This window comes from Sciurus carolinensis, chromosome 3 (genome assembly GCF_902686445.1).
Source record: "Sciurus carolinensis chromosome 3, mSciCar1.2, whole genome shotgun sequence".
Lineage (NCBI taxonomy): Eukaryota > Metazoa > Chordata > Mammalia > Rodentia > Sciuridae > Sciurus > Sciurus carolinensis.
Genome location: NC_062215.1, coordinates 23277728 through 23301378, shown reverse-complemented (window position 1 = coordinate 23301378; position 23651 = coordinate 23277728). Strand labels below are relative to the sequence as shown.

Here is a 23651-nt window from a genome sequence, read left to right as displayed (position 1 = left end):
AGCTACCTTACTGTACCACTTCACAAGGTTCAGTGTGGGTGTACTATACATTAAAAAATCACTTGGCAAACAAGATACTCTCACAAAGCTAAACTTTTTTTTAAAAAAGCATGTAAAAAATTATACATTTGTACATATACACATTATAATTTTACAGTTCAAAGACCAAATAGTTAACAGTTCACTAGAGCTTTCTGTATTCTCTTCCAGGTCCTTTGTCACTCTCTTGGCTCTTCCCTGATCTGACATCATTCCGGTATATTATTTACTAAATCAAATAAATTCATTTATCCCAGTTAGCACAATCCATCCAAGTGGCTCTGGAGAGATATTTCAGAAAGGTATGAGCTAACCTGAGGCAGTGGAATAGGTCTATTCACACAAATAGGAGGGAAGAGATGTCGTGAGCATCACAAGCCCAGTGGGCCACCTTCCAAAGCAAGATGAGTACTCCAATGGCATGGCTCAGTGCCCACCCATTAACACACAGAGTCAAAACCCACTCTGGATAAGTGTGCAAAAGTACTAAGTAGCACTCTGCAAGAGCTACTTAGGATCCCACAATCAGGTCACACTGATTCGCAAAGGAAGTAAGGTATTTCAGAAATTGATGGACGAGGATCACTTTGAACAGTGGTGGTTTGACATCTGCGGAAGAAGTCACTGAACTCTTATAAAGAGAATTTTTAAGGGGTTAAGGCAGCCTCCCTGGAAAATTCAGGAAAACCAGTAAGAAAAAGAATGGTTTTCATCTTTTCATAAAGTTCTTCTCCAGAGCCACTGAGGTTCTCTGCAGAGAGTGGATATTCCGTTTCACCCGATCCTCCAGGGAGGAAGTAGATGCACTCTCTAGCTTCATGCGGCTAAGAAGAAAAGACAGGGGAATGAAAATGAAAAACATTTGTCAATTGGTCAACTCTGGCAGAATTAGAAGAAACAGGTTGCTAGCCATAAAGCAACTGTAGAAACACAAGCTCTTTTAAGCCCACATAGAAAATTTTCAAGTGATTCCATCTGGAACCAAGTTTTTTAAATGTCCATAAGAGAAAATTCATCTGTTTTTGAAAGTAAGTCAAAGTCTCATTGGAAAAAGACTTTCTGAGCCATTAATTCTTTGTACTTTTTTTTTTTTTTTTGCGGTACTGGGGATCGAACCCAGGGCCTCGTGCTTACAAGGCAAGCACTCTACCAACTGAGCTATCTCCCCAGCCTGCCATTAATTCTTATTTAAAAGAAAAGCCAAGGAATTTCAGTGATTTAGAGAAAACACTAATTCACTTCTCCCTCCTCCAAATCAAAAACCTCCCACTATCTGGCCAGAAGCTAAGAGCTGTAAAAAAGGTGGTCCCAAAGTTGAGTTCCATATTCTCCCTGCAGACACAGAAACACTTGGGACATACTTAACCACTGCCAGACTCTCCTCGATCATGCCTATGGAGCCCCATGCAGGAAGAAATGCACTCACTGGATGAACTTCCCATCCCCAGAGTCTAGCTTCTCCAGCCTCTGCTCCCGTTCGTCCTCCCTAGCATGCCTCTTGAGGATGTTCAGTCTCTCCTCCTCCCTCCACTTGGCATTTTCCATCATCTCCTGTCGTTTTCGTTCCAGTTCCTCCGCTGAGAGTTTTCTGTTGAACACAAAAACCATCCATCAATTCTACCTTGCTCCTAGCAAAAAAACCAGAAGCAGCACAGAGAGACAGAGGTCAGGCAGGATGGGCTCTCCAGCCCATGGCTTTCTCCAAGGAAATGCCCAGCCCAGTGCCATGTCCAACATGAGTTTCCATCTTACGAACAGTGTGGTGCAGGAGTATTGGGGATTGAACTCAAAGGTGCTCTACCACTGAGATACAATCCTAGCCCTTTATTATTTTTTGACACAGGGTCTAAGTTGCTGAGTCTGGCCTCGAACAAGATAAGAAACTGAATCCAAAGTACCTGATAGTGATAAAAACTGGCAGATTCATACTGCAAAATCCAGAAAAGGCCTAGGGCCCATACGCGCCAAGTACTTCAGAGAATGGATATGAGGCACAGGGTTGAAAACAAAGGGACTCTCTTAAGGTCTGTGCCAAGCCAGGCACAGTGGCACACACCTATAATCCCAACAACCTGGGAGGCTGAAGCAGAAGAATCACAATTTCAAAGCCAGCCTCAGCAACTCAGCAAGACCCAGTCTCAAAATAAAAAACAAAAGGTCCTGGGAGGGGCTGGGGAGATAGCTCAGTCAGTAGAATGCTTGCGTTGCAAGCACAAGTCCCTGGGTTTGATCCCCAGCACCACAAAAAAAAAATCCCTGGATCCCTATGCAAGACTTGGAGAAGCTGGAGGTTGTTACTCTGTCAAACATCTATAGGAGACCCTGTGGTTTACCCTCTGGAGAAACAGAACCATACAGGAGAAAGAAGATTCTGAAGCATCAGGCACAGCAAAGAAAGTTGGCAAGGTCACCATACTGCAAAGAGGATGAAATGAAGCCCACATGCTCCACACTGAGACTCCCAGTCCCTGCTGAGATCTGTACCTCTCTCAGAATGCCAGCAGCCAGACTTATAGCCCCATGGTCAGGCAACTAGAGGATTTTTTTTTATCTGGAGAAATGTACCAGTCCCTAACAAAAGAATCAAAGATACTGACAGTTAAGAGTCCCAGATAAAAACCAGTTCAAATCCACCCAATCATCTACCATTGGACAAGTCCTGTTGGTACAAACAACACATTCAGCTTTTTTACACCTCTTAAATATGAATGCAAAAGTAAAATATCACCAGACAGTTCAGGAAAGCCTCAAAAAAATAAATGATAGAAACCAAAACAAATAGAAAATAGAAATTAAAAGACAAAGCACAAAACAAAATTTTTAAAAATTTTATAATTAAAGTCTCATTCGAGCTGGGGACATAGCTCAGTGGTACAGCACTTGCCTAGCATGAGTGAGGTCTTGAGTTCAATTTGAGTACTGCAAAAAGTGAAATAAAATCTCACTGAGATAAAAGATACTATAGCATTATAATGAGACTAGGAAGTTTTTAAAATGAGACAATAGGGGCTGGCAGTATAGCTCAGTGGTAGAGCTCTTGCCTAGCATGCACAAGGCTCTGGGTTATATCACCAGCACTTCAAAGGAAAAAGGGAAAAAAGGAACAATCAAATAATATGAAAGAGTTCTTGCAAGCTTGAGGCCAGTCTTGGCAACTTAGCAAGACCTATCTTAAAAAGTCAGGCACAGTGGCACACGCCTGTATTCTCAGCAACTTGGGAAGCTGAGGCAGGAGGATGGCATGTTCAAGGCCAGCCTCAGCAATTTAGTGAGGCCCTAAGCAACTCAGCAAGATCCTGTTTTGAAATTAAAAAAATACAAAAGGACTGGGGAGGTACTCAGTGGTAAGATGCTCTGGGTTCACTCTTCAGTATGAAAATTAAAAAAGAACAAAATATTGAAAAAGGTTTCTGGGCGGGGCTGGGGTTGTGGCTCAGTGGTAGAGCGCTCACCTAGCACATGTGAAGCACTGGGTCCAACCCTCAGCACCACATATAAATAAATAAAATAAAGGTATTGTGTCCACCTATAACTAAAAAAAATTTTTTTTAAAAAGGCTTCTGGGTGAAAACCTCTGAGTACTGCCAGACTTATATATAAAACTTTACTGTCACTTAAAGTTTTTATTAAGTCACCACTATTGACCTTGTTCTTTCAATGTGTCTAACAAAGTATGGGAGTAGTCGGAAGACCATTAAAAGTTGACCAAATAAATAAGAGTTGGTGTGGCAAAGAAGTCACACAGATTACCCACTTGCCCTGCTGTGGGCCACTCATAGGTTAGGGACTGCAGAATATGAAGTAAAACTATTGCTCTCATAACTTACCTGGTATATCCAGGAGCATGCCGCCTCTGATAGACCCCCTTTTTAGGTGATGGGCTCTTAGTCTGGTCCCTCTCTCTCCTGTTTACCTTAGAGTTGTGCCTGTAATGGACACAGAGATTATTTTCCAGAGAATATTCTTCAGTAATGGAAAAAGAACTAACCATCTTAAAACTATAGTCCATAAGGAAGATAAGAGAGGATACTGCACCAGTATAGTATATTCCTACAAATATGCGGTTGTAGAGGCTGAAAGCTTAAAGTTTAAAAATATATATATATATGAAGGAAATAATAAAGCAAAGACATTTAGGAAGGCTGAGGGGTGGACATCACCAAAAGCAAAACCCACTGTGACCAGGCCCCTGCAGTCACAGGTTATTCCACAGTGAATTCCATACTCACAGTTTGCTAGGCCTTGGGGACCGTGACCTTCTGTCTGGGGATCGAGACCTTCTGTCCCGGGACCCTGCTTCCCTATTGCTCTTCTTGCTGGTGTATCTGAGGGGTGAATGAGAGGAGCTTCTAGACCTGGAACGGTTCTTCATTCCATATACTCCCTTCTGCCCAGCCATCAGAGGACCCTGCTGTCCCTGGTTACGGTCAGAGTCCCTGACCTGTATCATTAAGGAAAGGAAGAGAAAAAAAAGCTATTCATAAGAAAATCCAGTAGTTCAAAAGGAAATGCAATAAAACATGGAAAAGAATAAATAACCAGCAAGGGCACAGTGGCGCATGCCTATAATCCCAGCAACTCAGGAAGCTGAAGCAAAAGGATCACAAGTGCAAAGCCTAGGCAATTTAGTGAGGTTCTGAGCAACTTAATGAGAACCTGTCTCAAAATAAAGTATAAGGGCTGCAGATGTAGCCTAATGGTTAAGCTTCCACTAGGTTTAATCCCAGTGACCAAAAATAAATAAATAAATAACAATAAACAACCAATTTTGTAAGGAGTTGATAGTAATTACAGAAAAGCATAAAAACTTAGGACAGTTATCTCAGAATCCCCAAAGCAAGCCAGGTATGGTGGCACGTGCCTGTAATCCTAGCAACTAAGGAGGCTGAAGCGGAAAGAACAAGTTTGAAGTCAGCCTTGGCAACTTAACATGACCCTCTCTCACAATAAAAAGGGCTGGGGAATGTAGCTCAGTGGTAGAGTACCCCTGGGTTCAATTGCCAATACTGCCAAGCCTACACCCCCCAACCACCTAAATTGGTTTCGCTCTTCACTAAAGCCTAAGGAAGCATAAGAGGCGAAGCAGGGAGGGCAGCATCAAAGGTTAAAACTATGGAGGGGTGTCCACTGGGAAAAAGCCATTAACCTATATGTTTAAAATGCATACATTTCATGTTGATTACAGAGGGATAGGCAGAATGCCTAAAGTCTCCATTAGTGATTTTGTTTGCTTAGGGAACTCTCAGCCAGGTAAGAAGCACAAGGATAAGAAGTGTTCCCCAGCAAACCCAGCCTCCATTGTCCAAGTTCCCTACTGTCTGCAATTGTCAAGGTGGCACATGTCACAGTCCCAGTCACTCCCTTTGAAAAGCCCACATCCCTACCTGTAAGCCATATCCAGGGACTTTGGACAAAACAGGAAAGGAATTTGTCATCTTCTTTTGAGACCTAAGAGATTAAAATACACACACTCATTGAAAAAGAAAATGCAAAAAAACAAAGAAAAAGAAAAGGCATATAGGTCCAGTTCAACTTGCTCATGCTGAAACACGTGTCCTGGTTCCAAGTGTGACCTTCCCCACTTCCCAGCTATTAACTTAGCAGCATGTTTCTCTATTTGGACTATCTTTGCTGGAAGATGCATCAGCACAGTTAAGCTTTTCCTGTGAAAAGTCGTGGGCCGAGCTTCTCAGCCCCAATGCCTAAACACATTCTCCTCTCACCTCATGTTTCTATTCCAGAGACGCATGGTGAGTCAGCAGGAGTGGAGCTGACTATTCCCACAGGGAAGATGGAAAGACACAGAAGGGACTGTCATAGGCCCATTCATCCATTAAAAAAAAAAAAGCCTACGTAAATCCCATGTCAGTCCTCAGGACTCAAGCTAAGATGAAACAGTCATGCCACGAAGTCTGACCTTAGATCTGTGACCAGCTCTCTGAGGGGTGTCTCTCCAGTAGCACACCAAGAGACCCACCCACATTTAGCAACTCCAAGGAATTCTAATGCTAGACAACAACCTGGCACAGAGCTATGTCCAAGTGTTCGCCACCGAAACCCCAGTTCCTGCTGTGGAATGAATGAATGGGCAAGTGAGTCAGTGCTGAGGGAGGCTGGCCTGACTTGCTCACCTCCCCCGGCTGGGCTCATTGTCCACGCTGGAGCGATCGCTACTCGAACTTCTGTGCTTGTGTTTCTTGTGCTTCTTTTTCTTCTCCTTCTTTTTCTTCTTCTCCTTTTTTTCCAGACTCATTTGCAACTAAAAAATGCCCAGAACATAACCTTTCAAGGTTATTGAGACCTTTACCAGTCCCTTGTGAGGAGACTGGGTCATTCACAAACTGAGTCCACACCTCTACAGGGGTCCGGGGCATCCTCAGCAGCTCCCTGCAACAAACCTGGTTGTGCAGAATGCACCCTAGATTCCCAAACGGAACCTCTGGTAGGTAAGCTAGGAATCTGTTTTAAACAATCCCCAGAACCACTTCCTAGGAATTTCCATTCTTTCCACTCAAAAGAACTCCAACTCCACTGAAAGCAAGAATTACCAACTGCTTAAAGAGTAACAACACATTAAGTGAGCAACCACAGAGGACACTCCTACTGCCTGAACACACTGCATGCATGATTCCACAGGTATAGCCTATACCCCTTTTCCTGCAAACATGAGAGCACAGGATACTTTTAACCAGAAGTCAAAAGAGGAAATTGAGCTTACTTAAAGTTATTAAGATTGCATAAAATCACCAGGAGATGGTTTCTAACAGAAGAATTTTAAACACCATTCTGTTTTCCCCAGTTGGAGGAAACAGAGAAGATCTTATATTAAGTAGCTATAACACAGTGGGGTGTGGTGACACACTCCTGTAATCCCAGCCACTTGAAAGGCTGAGGCAGGAGGATCACAATTTCAAAAACAGCCTAAGCAACTTAGCAAGACCCTTTTAAAAAGGGTCAAGATAGGGGCTGGGAGATAGCTCAGTCGGTAGAGTGCTTGCCTTGCAAGCACAAGGCCCTGGGTTCGATCCCCAGCACCCAAAAAAAAAAAAGGGTCAAGATATAGTTCAGTGAATTCAATATACCCATAGCAAAACAAAACAAAAAAGTACCTAAAGGATACTTTGTGCTTATTTGATGCATGACTTACCAATTCTTTGATTTTCTTCATTTTCACAGGATTGTTCAATACCTCTCTTTTTTTCTCCTCTTCTTTCTTCCTAAATAGAAGAAATTATAAAAATCATTAATATTTCTTTTAGAAGGAGAATTAAGTCATTCTCCTCCCCAAATTCTATGTAACAACCATTTTTAGAAATGCTGTGTTGAAATCTACAGGATGGCATGGAAGTCAGAAATCTCCAAATCTGCTTATGAGGCTGCATGCTGTGGGGAAAGTCTACTTTGGGACACTGCCATGCAAGACAGTGAGTTAGGCTTTCTTCTCCTTGGGCATCATACTCAAGGTTTCCCACCTGGTCAAGTAAATGGGGTCATTTTGTATACTAATTGTTGCAACATTTCAAAAACTCCCTCCATCTTTTAGCATAAGAACCATACGGAATAAAGTCAATGGACTGATTCCTCTTTCAAAAAGTTTTACTCTCATAAACTCTCAGTAGAAAGGTAAATTAGTCAACATTCCTGGAGGATTATTTGACAACACTTATCGCATCCAATACAAACTTTTTATGTTGTTGCAGAACTGAGGATTGAACCCAGGGGTGCTCTACCACTGAGCTACATCCCCAGTCCTTTTTATTTATTATTTTGAGAGACATCTCACTAAGTTGCCCAGGACAGCCTCAAACTCATGGTAGCTAGGATTATAGGTGTGCACCACCATGCCTGGTCAGCTCATACTCCTTGATCTCAGAAATTCTACATCAAGAATTTTCTACTAGCTAGGCCCAGTGGCTCACGCCTATAATCCCAGCTGCTCAGGAGGCTGAGCCAGGAGGATTGCAAGTGCAAAGCCAGCCTCAGCAACTTAGCAAGGTCCTATCTCTAAATAAAACACAAAAAAGGGCTGGGGATGTTGCTCCGTGGTTAAGCACCCCGGGGTTCAATCCCTGGTACCAAAGGGGAAAAAAAAAATTTGTTACTCTAAGGAAAAATCAGGGACCAATCACTAAAAAGTTTTCATTTTATAACAATGAAAATTTGGAAACAAGTTAGAGATTCAATGATATAATATTAATAAGATAAATCATGGCATAACCATTCAAGAGAGACATTAAAAATGATAAATGCACCAATTAAAACAAAAGAAAACAAAAGTGGTGAAAAAGGTAAATTATTACCTATATTTTACCATAATAAATTAGGAATGTAACAAAATGGGACAAAATATTTGCAACATATACAACATCTTTAATAGACAAATAATTCTAAAGAAAATTTGCAGGCAGGGGTTGTGGCTCAGTGGTAGAGCGCCTGCCTAGCACATGTGAGGCACTGGGTTCGATCCTCAGCACCACATAAAAATAAAATCAAGGTATTGTGTCCATTACAACTAAAAAAATATTTAAAAAATAAAGAAAAATTGCAAAAGAAAAAATTGAAAATAAAAATAATTTTCAATGTTTATTCTTCACACTTGAAATAAAATAATGCAAATTAAACTAAAATAAATATGTATAATATGATCTCATTTAGCACCCAAAAAGCAGCTCTACTTTTATCTGTTACACATTAGGGTTTCAAGAATCTAAAGTTTTGGGTTGGGGATATAGCTCAGTTGGTAGAGTGCTTGCCTCTCAAGCACAAAGCCCTGGGTTCAATCCCCAGCACTGGAAAAAAAAAAAAAAAAAAGTTTCTTTTTAAAGGGTCCTGATGCCCATCCCCAAAAAAAGAAGTGGGGATAAGAAGGCCTGTTCACCCACTTAGCCAACTTCACACAGATCCCCAAATTTCCAAGAAGTTGCCAATTTTTGTAGCCTTGCTTTTATCTCCTATTTTTGTTTAAGGGCCAAATGAATAAATTTGGTCTGGTTTGGTACATTTGCTGATATCTTTCCGTACAGCCTAGAACTGGCAATGTTAATAGAGCCTCCTTCCCAACATCAGGAAGTGCAAATGGAGACAAATTCTTTTACTTGAGAGATAAAAGGTCAAGGGTTTCAAAAACGACTGCAAAGCAAGAGGAATACTGCTCTTGCCGGGCCTCCAAGCATCCCTTGACAGACCCCTCTTCCCAGACCTTCAGCAGCACCTGATGATGAAGAGTGGGTCTTCCCGGATCTTGCTGGCCATGTCGAGCAGGGAATTGGCACCAGATGGAGCAAAGATAGAGCCCGGGAGGAGTCCTGTCTCGGAAGAACAGCCCCCCTCCTTCTCCTCCATCTTCTCAAAAACGTATTTGTCAATCGGGCGCCCCAGCAGGTACTCATCCCGATTCACCATCCCACCAGGACCCTGGTACATCCAGTCCAACTTTTCTTCTTTTTTCCTGGTTGAAGAAAACGATATATATATATATATATATATATATATATATATATATATATATAATCAAAAGAAATGCAGACTCCTGCAAACCCACACACAAAACCCCATGAAAGCAGGACTCAATCTATAGGCACTTACCACATGGCAGACATGGAGAAATGATGCCTACCCTCATGGAGCTTATGATTAGGTGGAGAAATCATTTTCACACACTTAAAGCACCATTTCAAAGATAATCTAAAACAATTAATAAGCTCATTCTACATCATCTTATCACCAAAAACAATGTCAGTGATCACATAAGCACTTGTATTATTTTGTTTTGGTGCCTGACACATTAGAAACAGCAGTAACACTACATGCTTGAGGGGATAATGAGAAAGATCAAGGATAACCTAAGTAAATGATGCTTTTAAGCCAAAGGCAGAGTAGGGCACAGGGCACAAATGATGTCATAGTATCATGCCAAGCAAAGATTTCCTGTGATTCTGGGGAGAAACAGGGTGAGAAAATGAATCCACATACCATAAACAGTAAAGGCTTGCTGAACTCAAGATCAGTGTGGAAGCAGCCAATGCCACCTCATAGCCAACTCATTTCATCCTAACAGTATTATCTGTAGCATTAAACTCAAAGTGCTTTGAATATGACTTCAATTTGTATATTTGTTTGTTTTGAGGTTACATAACTGTGAGAATAAAAAATACCTTCCTACTTGCATGTTTGGATTTTTTTTTCAGTCAGGTCCTTGACCATACGAGGTACATGCTCTGCTCCTCTGTCCATGCCAGTCCCAATTTTTAAAAATTTTTTTACACCTATTCTATTTATTTATTTTTATGCAGTGCTGAGGATCAAACCCAGTGCCTCACACATGCTAGGCAAGTGCTCTACCACAGAGCTACACCCCCCACCTCCCCATGGATATTTTAAATAAGAATAAACCAACACAACACTTCAGAATTTTTTTTCCTATTAAAAGCACTGGTTTGAAAAACATTACAGTCTATAATTAAGAATTGATTGTGGTCATGGGTCAGGTTTCATGTGGCTTGCCTGACATTGCTCACACTGCTGGAGTCAGAAACACAATGGAGAGCTGCACCCTAGTGGATAGTGGAAGACTGTGGTGGGATCTTTAAAAGAAATACCACAGGTTGTGGTGTCTTTCATGTAAACAAAAGACTTCCTAATGCTCCCATGTAAGATCAGAGACCAGGAGGGAGACTGACAACAATTAGAATGAGGGGTCCCAGGAAGGAGGTAGCTTTGTAATTTAGGCAGCCCTGTGTTCCATGACTGACTGCAATAGGTTCAAGTTGGAGGGAAAGAAGACCCTTGGAACTTGATCACAAGTGTTGTTTTACAGGAGCCATCGTGACAGTACAAAAAGGACCAGATGCTATGGTTGGAGTCAGACTAGTGAAAAGAAAAGGCCTAATGCCACGGTTGTTGGGTCAGTTCATGAGAAGTGGCATTTCCTAGTTTTAACTGAAAGAGTTGGTATCTTGTTGATTTGCCTCTGGGCAGTTTCCCAGTGGTCCTCTGCTGAAGTTTCAGTTGCCTTCAACTCATCTTTTGGAGATTACCAACAATACCAATAGGACTTCTTTCCCAGGGTTTAACAGAATAAGCTATAGTTCAAGAAATTTTGGAATAAGTTAGTCTCTTTTTAATTATATATGCCACTGGGTGACACACCTGTAATCACAGATGCTAGGGAGGTTGAAGCAGGAGGACTGAAAATTTGAGGTCAGCCTGGCAACTTAGCGAGACCCTGTCTGAGGAAGGGCTGGGGAAAAGTTTAGGGAAATAGCGCAGTATAAAAGCACCACTGGGTTCAATACCGAGTACTGGAGTAGGGGAACATGTGGGTGGGCTAGGGATACAGTAGCTCAGTGGCAGAGCACTTACTTAGCACGTGCAAAGTCCTGGGTTTGATTCCCGGCACCTCAAAAAACAATGAATAAATAAAATCATAGGCAGGACAACTATGATCGAGTAATTTATAAAGAAACATGAAACAATTTTTTCTATTTAAAACATCATGGGAGGTGTGGTATATGTGAAGTTAATACATTTATTTATTTACACTTGTACTGCATTTGTGATCAAAATAAATTACAAGAAAATACCATAAATGCCTAGAAGATAGAGGGCCAAAAGACTAATAACATTGAAACATGAATATCACTTCCTCGGGAATTTTCCTGCCCAGCTTTGTGTATTCTGTAATCCAAACAATAGAAAGCTCCTGGGGCTAAGGGAAAATGAATTGATTGTGAAGGGCAGACCACATCAGATCGTAAGGAGGTCTGAGCAGGAAGATCAGGGTGACTAGAATATCCTCAGAGACTCATTTCCTGAAAGGGAATATAGCATGACAATTAAGAGTACAAGTTCAATAATCCCGCCTGCTAGGGAGGCCAAAGCAGGAGGATCGCTTAAGTCCTGGAGTCCAAGACTGCTGGGCAATATAGTGCAACCCTGTCTCAGAAAAAAATAAAAAGAGTGTAAGTTCTGGAGTCAGGCAACCTGGACTTGAATCCTAGCTCTAAAGCCAAGTAAGTTCTCTGACAGCCTTGGTGTCCTCATCTATCAAATGGGGATATAATACTATCTACCTCACAGGGTTGCTGGGAATTAAGTCAGTCAATGAATTTTTAGATTTTGTTGCTGTTTTTGTGGTACTGAGAATTGTGCATACTAGGCAACTACTCTACCACTGAATCTGCCCAGTTAATGGATTTTTAAGTCATCCAGCAGAGTGCATGGCACAAAGTCAGTATCAATAAATACTAGTTGTTCTTTTTATTACTTATGTATGTGTTTCTCTCTCCTATCAGCTTTTAAACTCCTAAATGGCTGGGACACATGCCCAATGATCATGTGTTCAATGCCTGACATTTCATAGTCAATGAATCTTGAGCAAGGAAGTACTTTTGTAAAAAATATTTTTTTATAATTGTAGATGGACACAATACCTTTACTTTATTTATTTTTATGTGGTGCTGAGGATCAAACCCAGTGCCTCACCCATGCAAGGCAAGCACTCTACCACTGAGCCATATCCCCAGCCCTAGGAAGTACTTTTTGACAGAAATTAAGGACATAGTGAAACTAGGCAGGGTGGTACATGACTGTAACCCAGCACTCAGGAGGCTAAGAAGGAAGATCATGAGTTCTCACTAAGCAACTCAGTGAGACCCTGTCTCTAAATAAAGTACAAAAAAAGGGCTGGGGATGTGGCTCAGTGGTGGAATGCCTCTAAGTTTAATCCCCAATAACCCCACCCCCAAAAAAGAACTGGGGATACAGCTCAGTAGTAAAGCCCCCTTGGGTTCAAGAAAGCAAGAAAGCCAGGTGTGATGGCACCCACCTGTAATCCCAGCAACACAAGAAGCTGGGATTCAAGGCAATTTAGCAAGGCTCTAAACAACTTTATTTTGAGACATTCAAAATAAAAAATAAAAGGACAGGGATGTGGTTCAGTGGTAAAGTGCTTCTAGGTCCAATCCCTAGTATCAAAAATAAAATTTTTAAAGTCTTCAAAAGACAGTGTCTTGCTATGTTGCCCAGGTTGACCCTCAACTCCTGGGCTCAAGGAATCTTCCTGCCTCTCAGCCTCCTGAGGAGCTGGGACAAGCATGCACCACCACACCCAGTGGACAGCGGGGGCAGTTAAAAAGCATGTCAAAAATAATTAAAAATTTGCCTGTGCATGCCTGACACTAACAAGGAGGAGGAGTTGGGAATAAAGACTTATTAATTTGTAAACATATCTCCTATGTGTCAGAGAGGTGAAAAGGTCAAAAGGATGAAAAAGATCATGTGGCTGAGTTGTGAACTGGTTACTGGGTAAGCACATAGGTCCACGAATCACCAAATGGTGCTGATGAGAGCTGAGTCCGTGTTGAGATAACTCCTGAACTTTGGGGGACATAAAGTAGAACTACCTGGTGGCAGCCAAATATACAATGACACAGTGTTTTATGGGATAATTTTAAGGGTCATCAACATGAAGTAAATATTGGTGCTAGAGGAATAAAAGAGGTCAGATAGAGGAATCAAGGAACAAGGACAGTACAGGGTGAGAGCAAGGAGCTACATAAGGGAAGAAAAGAGAAGGGACATAAAGAAGAGTTGATGGGCGTAGTGGTGCACACCTGTAATCCCTGTGGCTCGGGAGGCTGAGGCATGATCGCAAGCTCAAGGCCAACCTCAGCTACTTAGCAAGACCCTAAGCAACTCAGTGAGACCCTGTCTCTAAAGAAAATATAAGAGGCTGGGGTTGTGGCTCAGTGGTAGTACGCTTGCCTAGCATGCATGAGGCACTGGGTTCCATCCTCAACATCACATTAAAAAAAATAAATAAATAAAAATAAATAAATAAAGATAATGTGTCTATCTATAAATTAAAATATTTAAAATAAAATAAAATATAAAAAAGGGCTGAGGATGTGGCTCAGGGGTTAAGCACCCCTGGGTTCAATCCCAGTATTAAAAAAAAAAAAGAAGAAGAAGAAGAAGAGGTAAGAGGACCAGGAGACTGCAAGCAAAGGTCAAGGGCAAGTAGGGGAAAGTCAAATGGGCCAAATACAGAAGAAAGAATATAAAAAATGAAGGCAGATACTTCTACAAAGTAGTAATTGTCTGGCTCTACCCAGTCTCAAAAGAACTCAATTCAGATCAGTCTAAATCAGGCCCTAGGAAGAGAACATGTTGTAGAGTTGGGATCCAGGGCCATAAAACTTGACATCTGGTTTGACCAGTAACCAGCTGGATAACCCTGGGCACCCCTATATCCTTATCTCTAAAATGCAGTCAGTAACTACTGTGTCTCATTATTACTCTGAGTTTTTAAATAAGGAAAGATTTGGGGGGCAAAGCATGTGAAAACAAAGTGATCCTATAGATTTTCTGTTGTTGTTGTTGTTATCATTAAGGACACAGACCCAATTCTCAATCAAAGCTCTATAATACATAGAACATCCCTCAGGGGGCTATTTATTTATTTTTGATACTGGGTATTTAATCCAGGGGCAGTTTACCATTGAGCTATATCCCCAGTCCTTTTTTATATTTTTATTTTCAGACAGGACCTTGCTAAGTTGCTAAGACTGGCCTTGAACTTGTGATCCTTCTGTCTCAGCCTCCCAAATTGCTGGGATTACAGCATGTGCCACTGTGCCCTGCCAGGGGGCCTTTTAAAACACATGGATGCCCTGCCTCACACTATCCCTGAATTCCAAGAGAAAAAAGACTTAAGTGGAACTCATCCCATCTTTATTTAATCTTCCAAGTCCACGCTAAAGTGAAAAAGGTCGAGAAACACCAGTATAGACCACTCTTTAGGAAATATGATTTTCCAATATTATCAGTAAATACTAAAGAAACACTCTACTGCAGAGAGGAATTTTGAGATCTACATTAAGTATTAGAGGTTTTAAGTATTTTTTTTAGATGTTGATAGACTTTTATTTTATTCATTTATTTATATGTGGTGCTGAGAATCAAACCCAGTGCCACACACAGGCTAGGCAAGCGCTCTACCACTGAGCCACAACCCCAGCCCAAGTATTAGAGGTTTTCTTTGTTCTGAGATGCATTTCATACATGAAAAAGATTACTTGAACCACAAAAGTGAATCATTCAATAGAAAAGATGTTTTGCTGGTTAAAATAAAAGCATGATACTGTGCAAAGAACTATACAAATCAGCCAGCTGGATAAGATTATCTAAATATATCTTCATTAAAGACCAAAGAAAGAGGGAGGGGGCCTTCATGCTGACCTCTTGTTTTATAATGTTGGAGGACATAAGGGAAAGGGATCAAAAAAATACCAGGAGCTGGGCATGCTAAGCACAATGGCACACTTGTAATGGCAGCAACTCGGGAGGTGGAGGCAGGAGGATTAAAGTTTGAGGCCAGCAAGAGCAAATGAGCAAGACTCTGTTTCAAAAAAGGAATACAAAGTCACCTTCCTCTCATTCACAAGAGAGAAGCAGGCAAGCGAGGCAACAAAATAAACGTTTGACTCCCTGCTCTGAAGCTACTGATCTACACCCTAACCTAATTAGTTAGACTCCAAAAAGTCCAAGTTTCTGACCCATCAAGCACAATATGCCATGCTTTGGTGAATAAAAATTCCAAAATAATTTTTTTATTTTTGGATAGAAGGAAATTAAACTCTTAATATCTGATGAGTACTTGGTCTAAAATTAATATACTTTAAAATCAATACACTCTAAAGCTTCACGTATCACAATTAATGTTCACTTTCTAAATTGCCCAGGAATTAATTCTAATCTTTATATTTATTCACATTAAATCACAAAGTATATAGTTTATGTAAGTTAAATTAAATGAAGTAAAATCATTGAAACTGGGTACAGTGGTGTATGCTTGTAATTTCAGCAACACAAAATGTTGAGGCAAGGTTAGGTGTGGTGGCACATACATATAATCCCAGTGGCTCAGGAGGCTGAGGCAGGAGGATCATGAGTTCAAATTCAACCTCAGCAAAAGTGAGGTACTAAAGCAACTCAGTGAGACCCTGTCTCTAAATAAAATACAACCCAGTCTTTTTTAATTTTTGAGACAGGGTCTCACTAAGTTGCTAAGGCTGGCCTTGAACTTGCAATCCTCCTATCTCAGCCTCTCGAGTCCCTGGAATTACAGGTGTGCACCACTGTGCCTGGTATCATATGTATACAATCATCAATGTCATAAAATCCTATCATGAAATTATTAAAGAAAAGACCACATATAAATGTATGATTACACAAATGGTATGCCTTTACTCCATGTACAAACAGAGAAACTACATGTAACCCATTTGTTTATAATAAAAATAAATTTAAAAAAAAAAAAAGAAAGAAAAGACCACATATCCAATAAGAGAAGTGACACCTATCAACTCGAAACCTTTGTCCACAAAGGCATGAACAAGAGTCATGCCAAGAATCATGTCAATACAGATTACTCAACTTTATTCTATCAATATTTTTATGTCATCGTGATTTAGGAATACATTGCAGATTTTATGCTTTTTACTTTCTCAAAACATAAATTTACTCTCATTTCCTTTTATGACATCTGCTACTCCTAGCTCATATTATACAAGACATTGACTGATCCAAGAGGACTGTCCACAGTCACACAGCTTTGGTTGACAGACACACCACCTATCTTCTCCTATGGGACCTCATTGCCCCAATAAAAAGAGCTTGTAATACTTTAACAATCAAAGGTAGGACTGAGGCCTGGACACATATTGAGAGGTAGGAAAAGAAAACCATCCAAGGTCGTGCTTACTGGTCAACAGTCTACCAGGAGGGCGGCCTACACTAAGTCCTTATGTGTTATCTCATTTGATCCTCAATAAACCTTAAGGACCACTTCCACTGAAGTAACCAAAGCTACCAAACTTGCTCCCAGTTTCACAGCAAGGCACAGCCAACCTTAGAATCCAGGTCAGTCCTACTCCAAAACCCATGCACTTAACCATTAAGCTATCATGCAACACCTGGATTAGGCATCTGCAGTCAGTTCTGCAATTTCTGTCCCTCAGGATACCCAACTCACTTACTTCACAGCCCCGACATCCTCGGCATAGCGCTGCATCTCTTCCCGGGCCCTCTCCTCTCGCAATTCCCGCTGTAGCTCCTCAATCTTCTTCCGCTCTGCTTCATGCTTCTGTTCAGCCTTCCACACTTTTTCAACATTGCGGAGGGTCTGCGGGTGCCAGCTCTTCTTCAAATTCTGTAGTGAATGGAAGGAGGGAGAAAATAATTCAGCTAAGGGTATAGATCAGTGGCTTAGCACTTACCCACATACATGAGGTCCCGGGTTCCATCCCCAGCACACAAAAAATAATAAGTGCAGGGCGGGTATATCTTTCTCAATGACAAGATTTACATCCAATAATTTCTCACATGGAGGGGGTGTTTAAGTACTATAAGATTAACGTTCTCTTTTCAAGTTAAACCTATAATCTGAGTTTCCTAATATGTAACAAAAATGTGTTTGCTGTAATTTAATTTAAAACTTAAATTGCATAGTGTATAGTTAGGTAGAAGTAAGTCACAAAACCATGAGGTTGAAACATAGCCATTTGGAGTCCCCCCACCGACATATCTCCCTTTGTCCTCAGACTTCCAATCATCATGCCTGTAGTAAACAAGTAATCCAATCATTAACTATAGCCCTTTCCCTTGCACTCCCCAATTTTAAATTCGTAATCACATAGACTGAAACCCCAAACTCCTACTATCAGATTAAGGGGCAGTGCTGCATTAGGGATAAAAACCTGGGCAGACTTCCTGTGCTTTCTTTCAGATTCTTTTTGGTAGCACACCCTTCTGCAGAAGTAAAGTTTGCTTTGCCCAGTAGCTTTTGAGCATGTATCTGGTTCCTTGCAATACCCTGATATTTCTAACAGTACATAAAGTTACGGGATGGACTCAGCCCCTCCTGAGTTCTCTTCAAACTGTTTTAATATTGTACTTTTAATGGCCATCCCTAAAATGGGAGTTGGTCATGACAAGACAGGAGAAATGGGGCAGGGAGGGAGGGAGGATGATATGTTTTTAAAAAGGCAACAGAACTCACTGGCACTGAGCATTCCTTCTTAGGAATACAACATTCCTTTCCTTCAGTTCTCTTACACCCCAAATCCTTAAACTTGCTTTACAACCTACCTAGGACTTCTTCCAACATTCCTTCCCAGGAAACTCCCCTTGGGTCTGATGTTCCCCTTTACCCTCAAAGAATGTTTCTTCTCTTTCTTCTCTCCATCATCTACTTCCTTGGCTAGAGCTGCCCATCAGGAGAAATTTCTCTGAGGATGTAACATCTAAGGACAATTCTAAATTAGCCTGATGGAGTGGGAAGTAGGGAGTAGGAGGGAAGATATCTATATTTTGAGACAGGGTCTCACTAATTTGCTTAGGGCCTCACTAGGTTGCTGAGGCTGGCCTTGACCTTGTGATCCTCCTGCCTCAGCTTCCCTAGCCACTGGGATTACAGTGCATGCACCACTGTGCCTGACACGAAGGCAGATTTTCAAACAGAGGAAACAGCACTCAGCAACTATAGCCCCGGTGGTGAGAAAGAACATAGCACAAATAATTCAGTGTGGCTGGAGGTGGAATGCATACTGACAGAGAAGGGGTACAGGATGAAGTCAACCAAGAAAGAAGCAGATCAATGGGCACATTGGCCCATTACCTGCTGCCTGTAATCCCAGCAGTTTGGGAGGCTGAGGAAGAAGAATCACAAGTTCAAGGCTAGCCTCAATAACTTAGAGAGGCCCTAAGTAACTTAGTGAGATTCTGCCTCAAAATAAAAAATAAAAAAGGCCAGGGATGAGGTTCAGTGGTAAAGTGCCCCTGGATTCAATCCCTAGTACTTAAAAAAAAAAAAGCAGCAGCAGATTAAGGGCTTTAGAAACCATGCAGAGATTGGAGCTTATCCTATTGATGGCAGGAAACACTAGTCATATGCTGGTAAGGGGCATAACCAGCTATCATGTGAAATGTGGACCACAGAAGGCCAAGTCTGAAGATCAATTACAAAGACAAAATGAGATAATATATACAACATACCTGGCAGGTAGAAAATGTGCAGCCAATGAGAGCTCCCTTTTTTTGCTTTTCTCTTTCCTTCCTTAATTGCCTTTTCCCCTTGTCAGGTCATTCCTTCCTTTCTTCTTTGTTCAGTCCATCATTCCGTTCATCCTTCCTTCCTTCCTTCCTCATCTCTCCCCCTTATCCTACTAGTTATCTCTTTCCTCCCGGTTTCAATCATAGGTGCCCTCTCCTACAAGTGGAATTGTCTGGGGACATTTCTGGTTGTCACAACACAGGGAGGAGGGTGCTACTGGCATCTAGCAGTTAGAGGCCAGATATGCTGCTAAACATCCTACAATTCACAGGACAATTCAACCCCTTCCGCTCCCCCATCCACAAAGAATTATATAGCCAAAACTGTTAAGATTTCTTAATCCCTAAGATTAAGAAAGTCTGGCTTAGAGTTTTCCTTCAGTTACCTGAAGAATACACTAAATTACAGGAAGCCTGATGGAATCCTGGAACTCAGTGTAAAGGAGAACATCTGAAATATACTAGGGCTACTGAACAGGTGTCTAAGCTGACCTATTTGCTAATTCAATTAGCTTCATTTGAGGAGGTTGGTACTTTCTTAATCTTGCACTGTGCTCTTCTGGGTACCTTTGCCCTATTTGAGGCCTCGGTCCCTTGCAAATCAACTACACAACTTAGGATAAACTGCCACTTAACTTACGTAAGTGCTGTGAATACAGACGAAAGCTCTGTGACTACAGATAAGAACGCAGCAATGACTGAGAAGTGACAGTCAGAAAGGTGGATATGATGATCCCTTCAGGCTTAAAATGGCTCCCTTCAAAAGGTCTGGCTAAGGGGCAGGGAACCAGACACAAACCCCGCACACACACAGCCCAAGGCACGGTTCTGAACTCCCAGGTAAGAAAAGGAGATGTGTCCCAAGACAAGAAGTACAGACAAATCTGTGTGCCATTCCTCAATGTCTGCCTCCTTTCCTAGACATCCATCTCGCTTCCCGGTCTTCCCAGAATTTCCAGCGCAGAAAGACCCCATCAACAAACACACAACCACCAGCCCCATTCGCGACACACCTCGTACTCCCTCCCAAGTCTTAACCCTATCACTCCCTGGTCCTAAAGATCGGTTCCCTCCAGGGCTACCGCCCCCACCTCCCCCAGAGCAAAGCTTCGTCACCATGGTTACCCACCCGCACTCCCGCCCCCACCCCACTGCCTGCCAATTTCCGTCCCCAGCGCCAGCCGGTCTCCGGCCTCCCTCCTCGCTGCCCAGGACTCCCTCCACTTACCAGGTCTCCACCTCCCATGATGGTGGAGGCGTCTCCTCACTACGCGGGTGTGGAAGACTCAGGGAATATCGAAAAGAAACGTAGGGGAATTGTTCAGGGACCACCTCCCCGGACCTGGCTCCGGGAGGTACTGACGGCCACTTTCACCGCCCGGCCTAGAGGGCACTTCCGGGAGTGTCGTCATATCGCCGCGTCGACGTCGCAGAGTCATGACGTTTAATCCTAGCTGTCGCTGTACGTGACGGTATTGTGCAGCTTCCTCAAAGTCTCCGGACCCGTTGTCGTACCTTCTGTGGTCTCATTTGACTGCCTCGGCCCGGCACTTCGCTGGAGTTCGGAACTGTTAGAATTGCACATCTGGGTGCAGTTACGGCTTGCGGGGGGCCTCTTGCACGGCTTGTTGCCATGGCAGCGTGCCGGGGTACGGGCTGGTCCAGTCTGCATCCTCCGGGCGAGACCTCTGTGGAACAGCCGAGGCACCTCCCCGCGCTCAGCCCCGCACCGGGGTTTGCAAACTGAATGTCAATCCCGCGCTCTTCAAACCTTGACTCATAGCCAACCCACTTACTCCAAGTCTATTTTACCGAGATAAATAGAAAACATCAAAATCCATCAGCTTCCCTGAGCCAAACCTTCAAAATCAACCAGCTTCCCCATACTTAATTGGGTTCTTTTTACTTTTAAATTGTAAGGTTCTTTACATACTCTGAACACTAGTTATTCGTCAGATATATATTTTGCAGATACTTTCTCCTAATCTGTGGTTTGCTTATTAATTTTCTTAACGGTGTATTTTAATAAGCAGACATTTGAAACTTTGGTGAGGTATAATTTATCAATATTTCCCTTTATACCTATTGCTTTTTGTGTTTCCTCTATGGACTTAACTGCCTGCCTTCCATATTTTCTGTAAAGCTACGCCAATCAAGACAGATGGTACTGGCATAAGGATTGACAAGTAGATCAGTGGAGAATAGGCTAGAAACAGATCCACACTTAGGTGGCCGTTTGATTTTCAACAAGGCACCAAAACAATTCAATAGCGGGAAAAAGCCTTCAAAAAGAAAAGGAAAAAAAAAAAATACCCCACCAGCTGTGGGGTTGGGGTTGTGGCTCAGTGGTAGAGCGCTTGCCTAGCATGTGTGAGGCACTGGGTTCAATCCTCAGCACCACATAAAAATAAAGTAAAGGTATTGTGTCCATCTAGAACTAAGAGAATAAAAAATAATTTTAAAAATATTTTTAAAAAAGAATAAAGAAAAGGGCTGGGTTGTGGCTTAGTGGTAGAGCGCTTGCCTTGCACGCCTGAGATCCTGGGTTCAATCCTCAGCACCATATCAAAATTAATAAGTAAAATAAAGGTATTGCATTGATCTACAACTAAAAAAAAGAAGAAGAAAGAGGGCTGGGATGTAGCTCAGTGGCAATCTTCAGTATCACAAAAAATAATAATATAAAATAAACAGAATTCTAAATGAAAACAGCCAACCACAAAAGATGTTATGTTTTATGGTTCCATTTATATGAAATGTCTGAATATAAATGGAATAGGCAAATCAATAAAGACCAAAAGTAGATCACCGGTTGCTTAGAGATGGGTAGGTTGGGAGGAAATGGGGAGTTACTGCTATTAGGTATGGAATTTGGTTTGGGAATGATGACAATGTTCTAAAATTTTTAGATGGTTGTGCAACTTAGAATATACTTTTAAAAACATTGATTTATACACTTTCATTTTGTTTGTGGTACTGGAGATCAAACACTAAGCCTTGCCAGGCAAGTGTTCTACATTGAGCTGTACCCGGAGCCCTGAATTCTATACTTTTGATGAGTCAATTACATGAAATATAAATTAGATCAATAAGACTGTTATTAAAATTGGCATCACTTTGCAGCCACATCAATGTTCATAGTGGCTTAATTCACAATAGCTAGATTGTGGGACCAACCTAGATGCCCTTTAACTGATGAATGGATAAAGAAACTGTGGAATATTACTCAGCCATAAAGAAGAATAAAATTATAGCATTTGCTGGTAAATGAAGGAAGTTGGAAAATATCATGCTAGTGAAATAGGCCAAGCCCAAAAAACCAAAGGCCAAATGTTTTCTCTGATAAGTGCATGACAATAGATAGCAATGGGGAGTGGCAGGGGGAAGAGAAGAATGAAGGAACTTTGGATGGTGTAGAGGAAAAAGGGGTGGGGATGGAAAAACAGTAGAATGGAAACAGACAGTATTATCCTATATATATGTATGATTACATGAATGGCGTGAATATACATTGTGTACAACAATAGAAATGAAAAGTTGTACCCCCATTTGGGTACAATGAATCAAAATGTGTCTGTAAAAATAAAAAAAAATTTTTAATAAAAAAAATTTTAAAAATTGGCATCACTTGCCATAAACAGAATGTAAAATTAAATATAATATTATTAAACACTAGGTAGATATTTACATAAGTTCCCTTTGATTGAGAAAGGGGGGGATTCCAAAATGGTAGGAAACTGGCACCAAATAAGACCTTTTCCTTAAGTTACTCAGGAATGAAAAAGACTTGAAAAAGAAAAAAAAAATTTCACTTTCAGGTTCAGTGTTTTTCATGGCCTGTTATCAAAACAAAGACAAGGCCTGGTGTAGTGGCACACACCTGTAATCCTAGTAGTTTGGAAGGCTGAACAAGGAGGATTGCAAGTTCAAGGTCAGACTCGGCAATTTCGTGAGACTCTAAGCAATTTAGCAAGACCCTGTCTCAACATAAAATAAACAGGGCTGGGATGTGACAAGTGGTTAAGCGCCCCTGGGCTCAATCATGGTACAAAAGAAAAAAGAGAGAGAGAGAGAGAGAGAGAGAGAGAGAGAGAGAGAGAGAGAGAGAGAGAGAGAATTGTATCAAACAGTTTTTTTTTTTCTTTTTTGGGGGGGTACTGGGAATCAAACCCAGGGCCTTGTGCTTGCAAGGCAAGCACTCTATCAACTGAGCTTTGTCTCCAGCCCCTCAAACAGTTTTTGAAAATTGAAAATAGTAAGGGGAATGACTTCACAGAATAGAAGCTGACATGTAAATCCACAACCTGTGGTGCACATTCAAATTACCTGAGGAATTAGAGAAACGAATCCTGAGGCGTAGGTCCTACTAGGCATCAATAATTTAAAAAATATCTCCAGGTACGTAGCTCAGTAGTGAAGCTCATGCTTAGCATGTGCAAAGCCCTGGGTTTGGTTTGATTCCCAGCAACGCACACACACACACACACACACACACACAC

General features: G+C 41.6%; 1 protein-coding gene across 1 annotated transcript; it reads right to left on the bottom strand.

Annotated features, from left to right (window-relative positions):
- Positions 1-432: 432 nt before the first annotated feature.
- On the bottom strand, positions 433-20554 carry Cwc25 (CWC25 spliceosome associated protein homolog). The gene is made up of 10 exons (XM_047545323.1): positions 20381-20554; positions 17079-17251; positions 9251-9487; positions 7187-7256; positions 6171-6298; positions 5424-5487; positions 4269-4480; positions 3867-3965; positions 1466-1627; positions 433-863 (listed from the first exon to the last, which is right to left on the bottom strand). The coding sequence occupies exons 1-10, from the start codon at positions 20396-20398 to the stop codon at positions 749-751; spliced, it is 1278 nt and encodes a 425-aa protein (XP_047401279.1). The 5' UTR covers positions 20399-20554; the 3' UTR covers positions 433-748.
- Positions 20555-23651: the final 3097 nt, after the last annotated feature.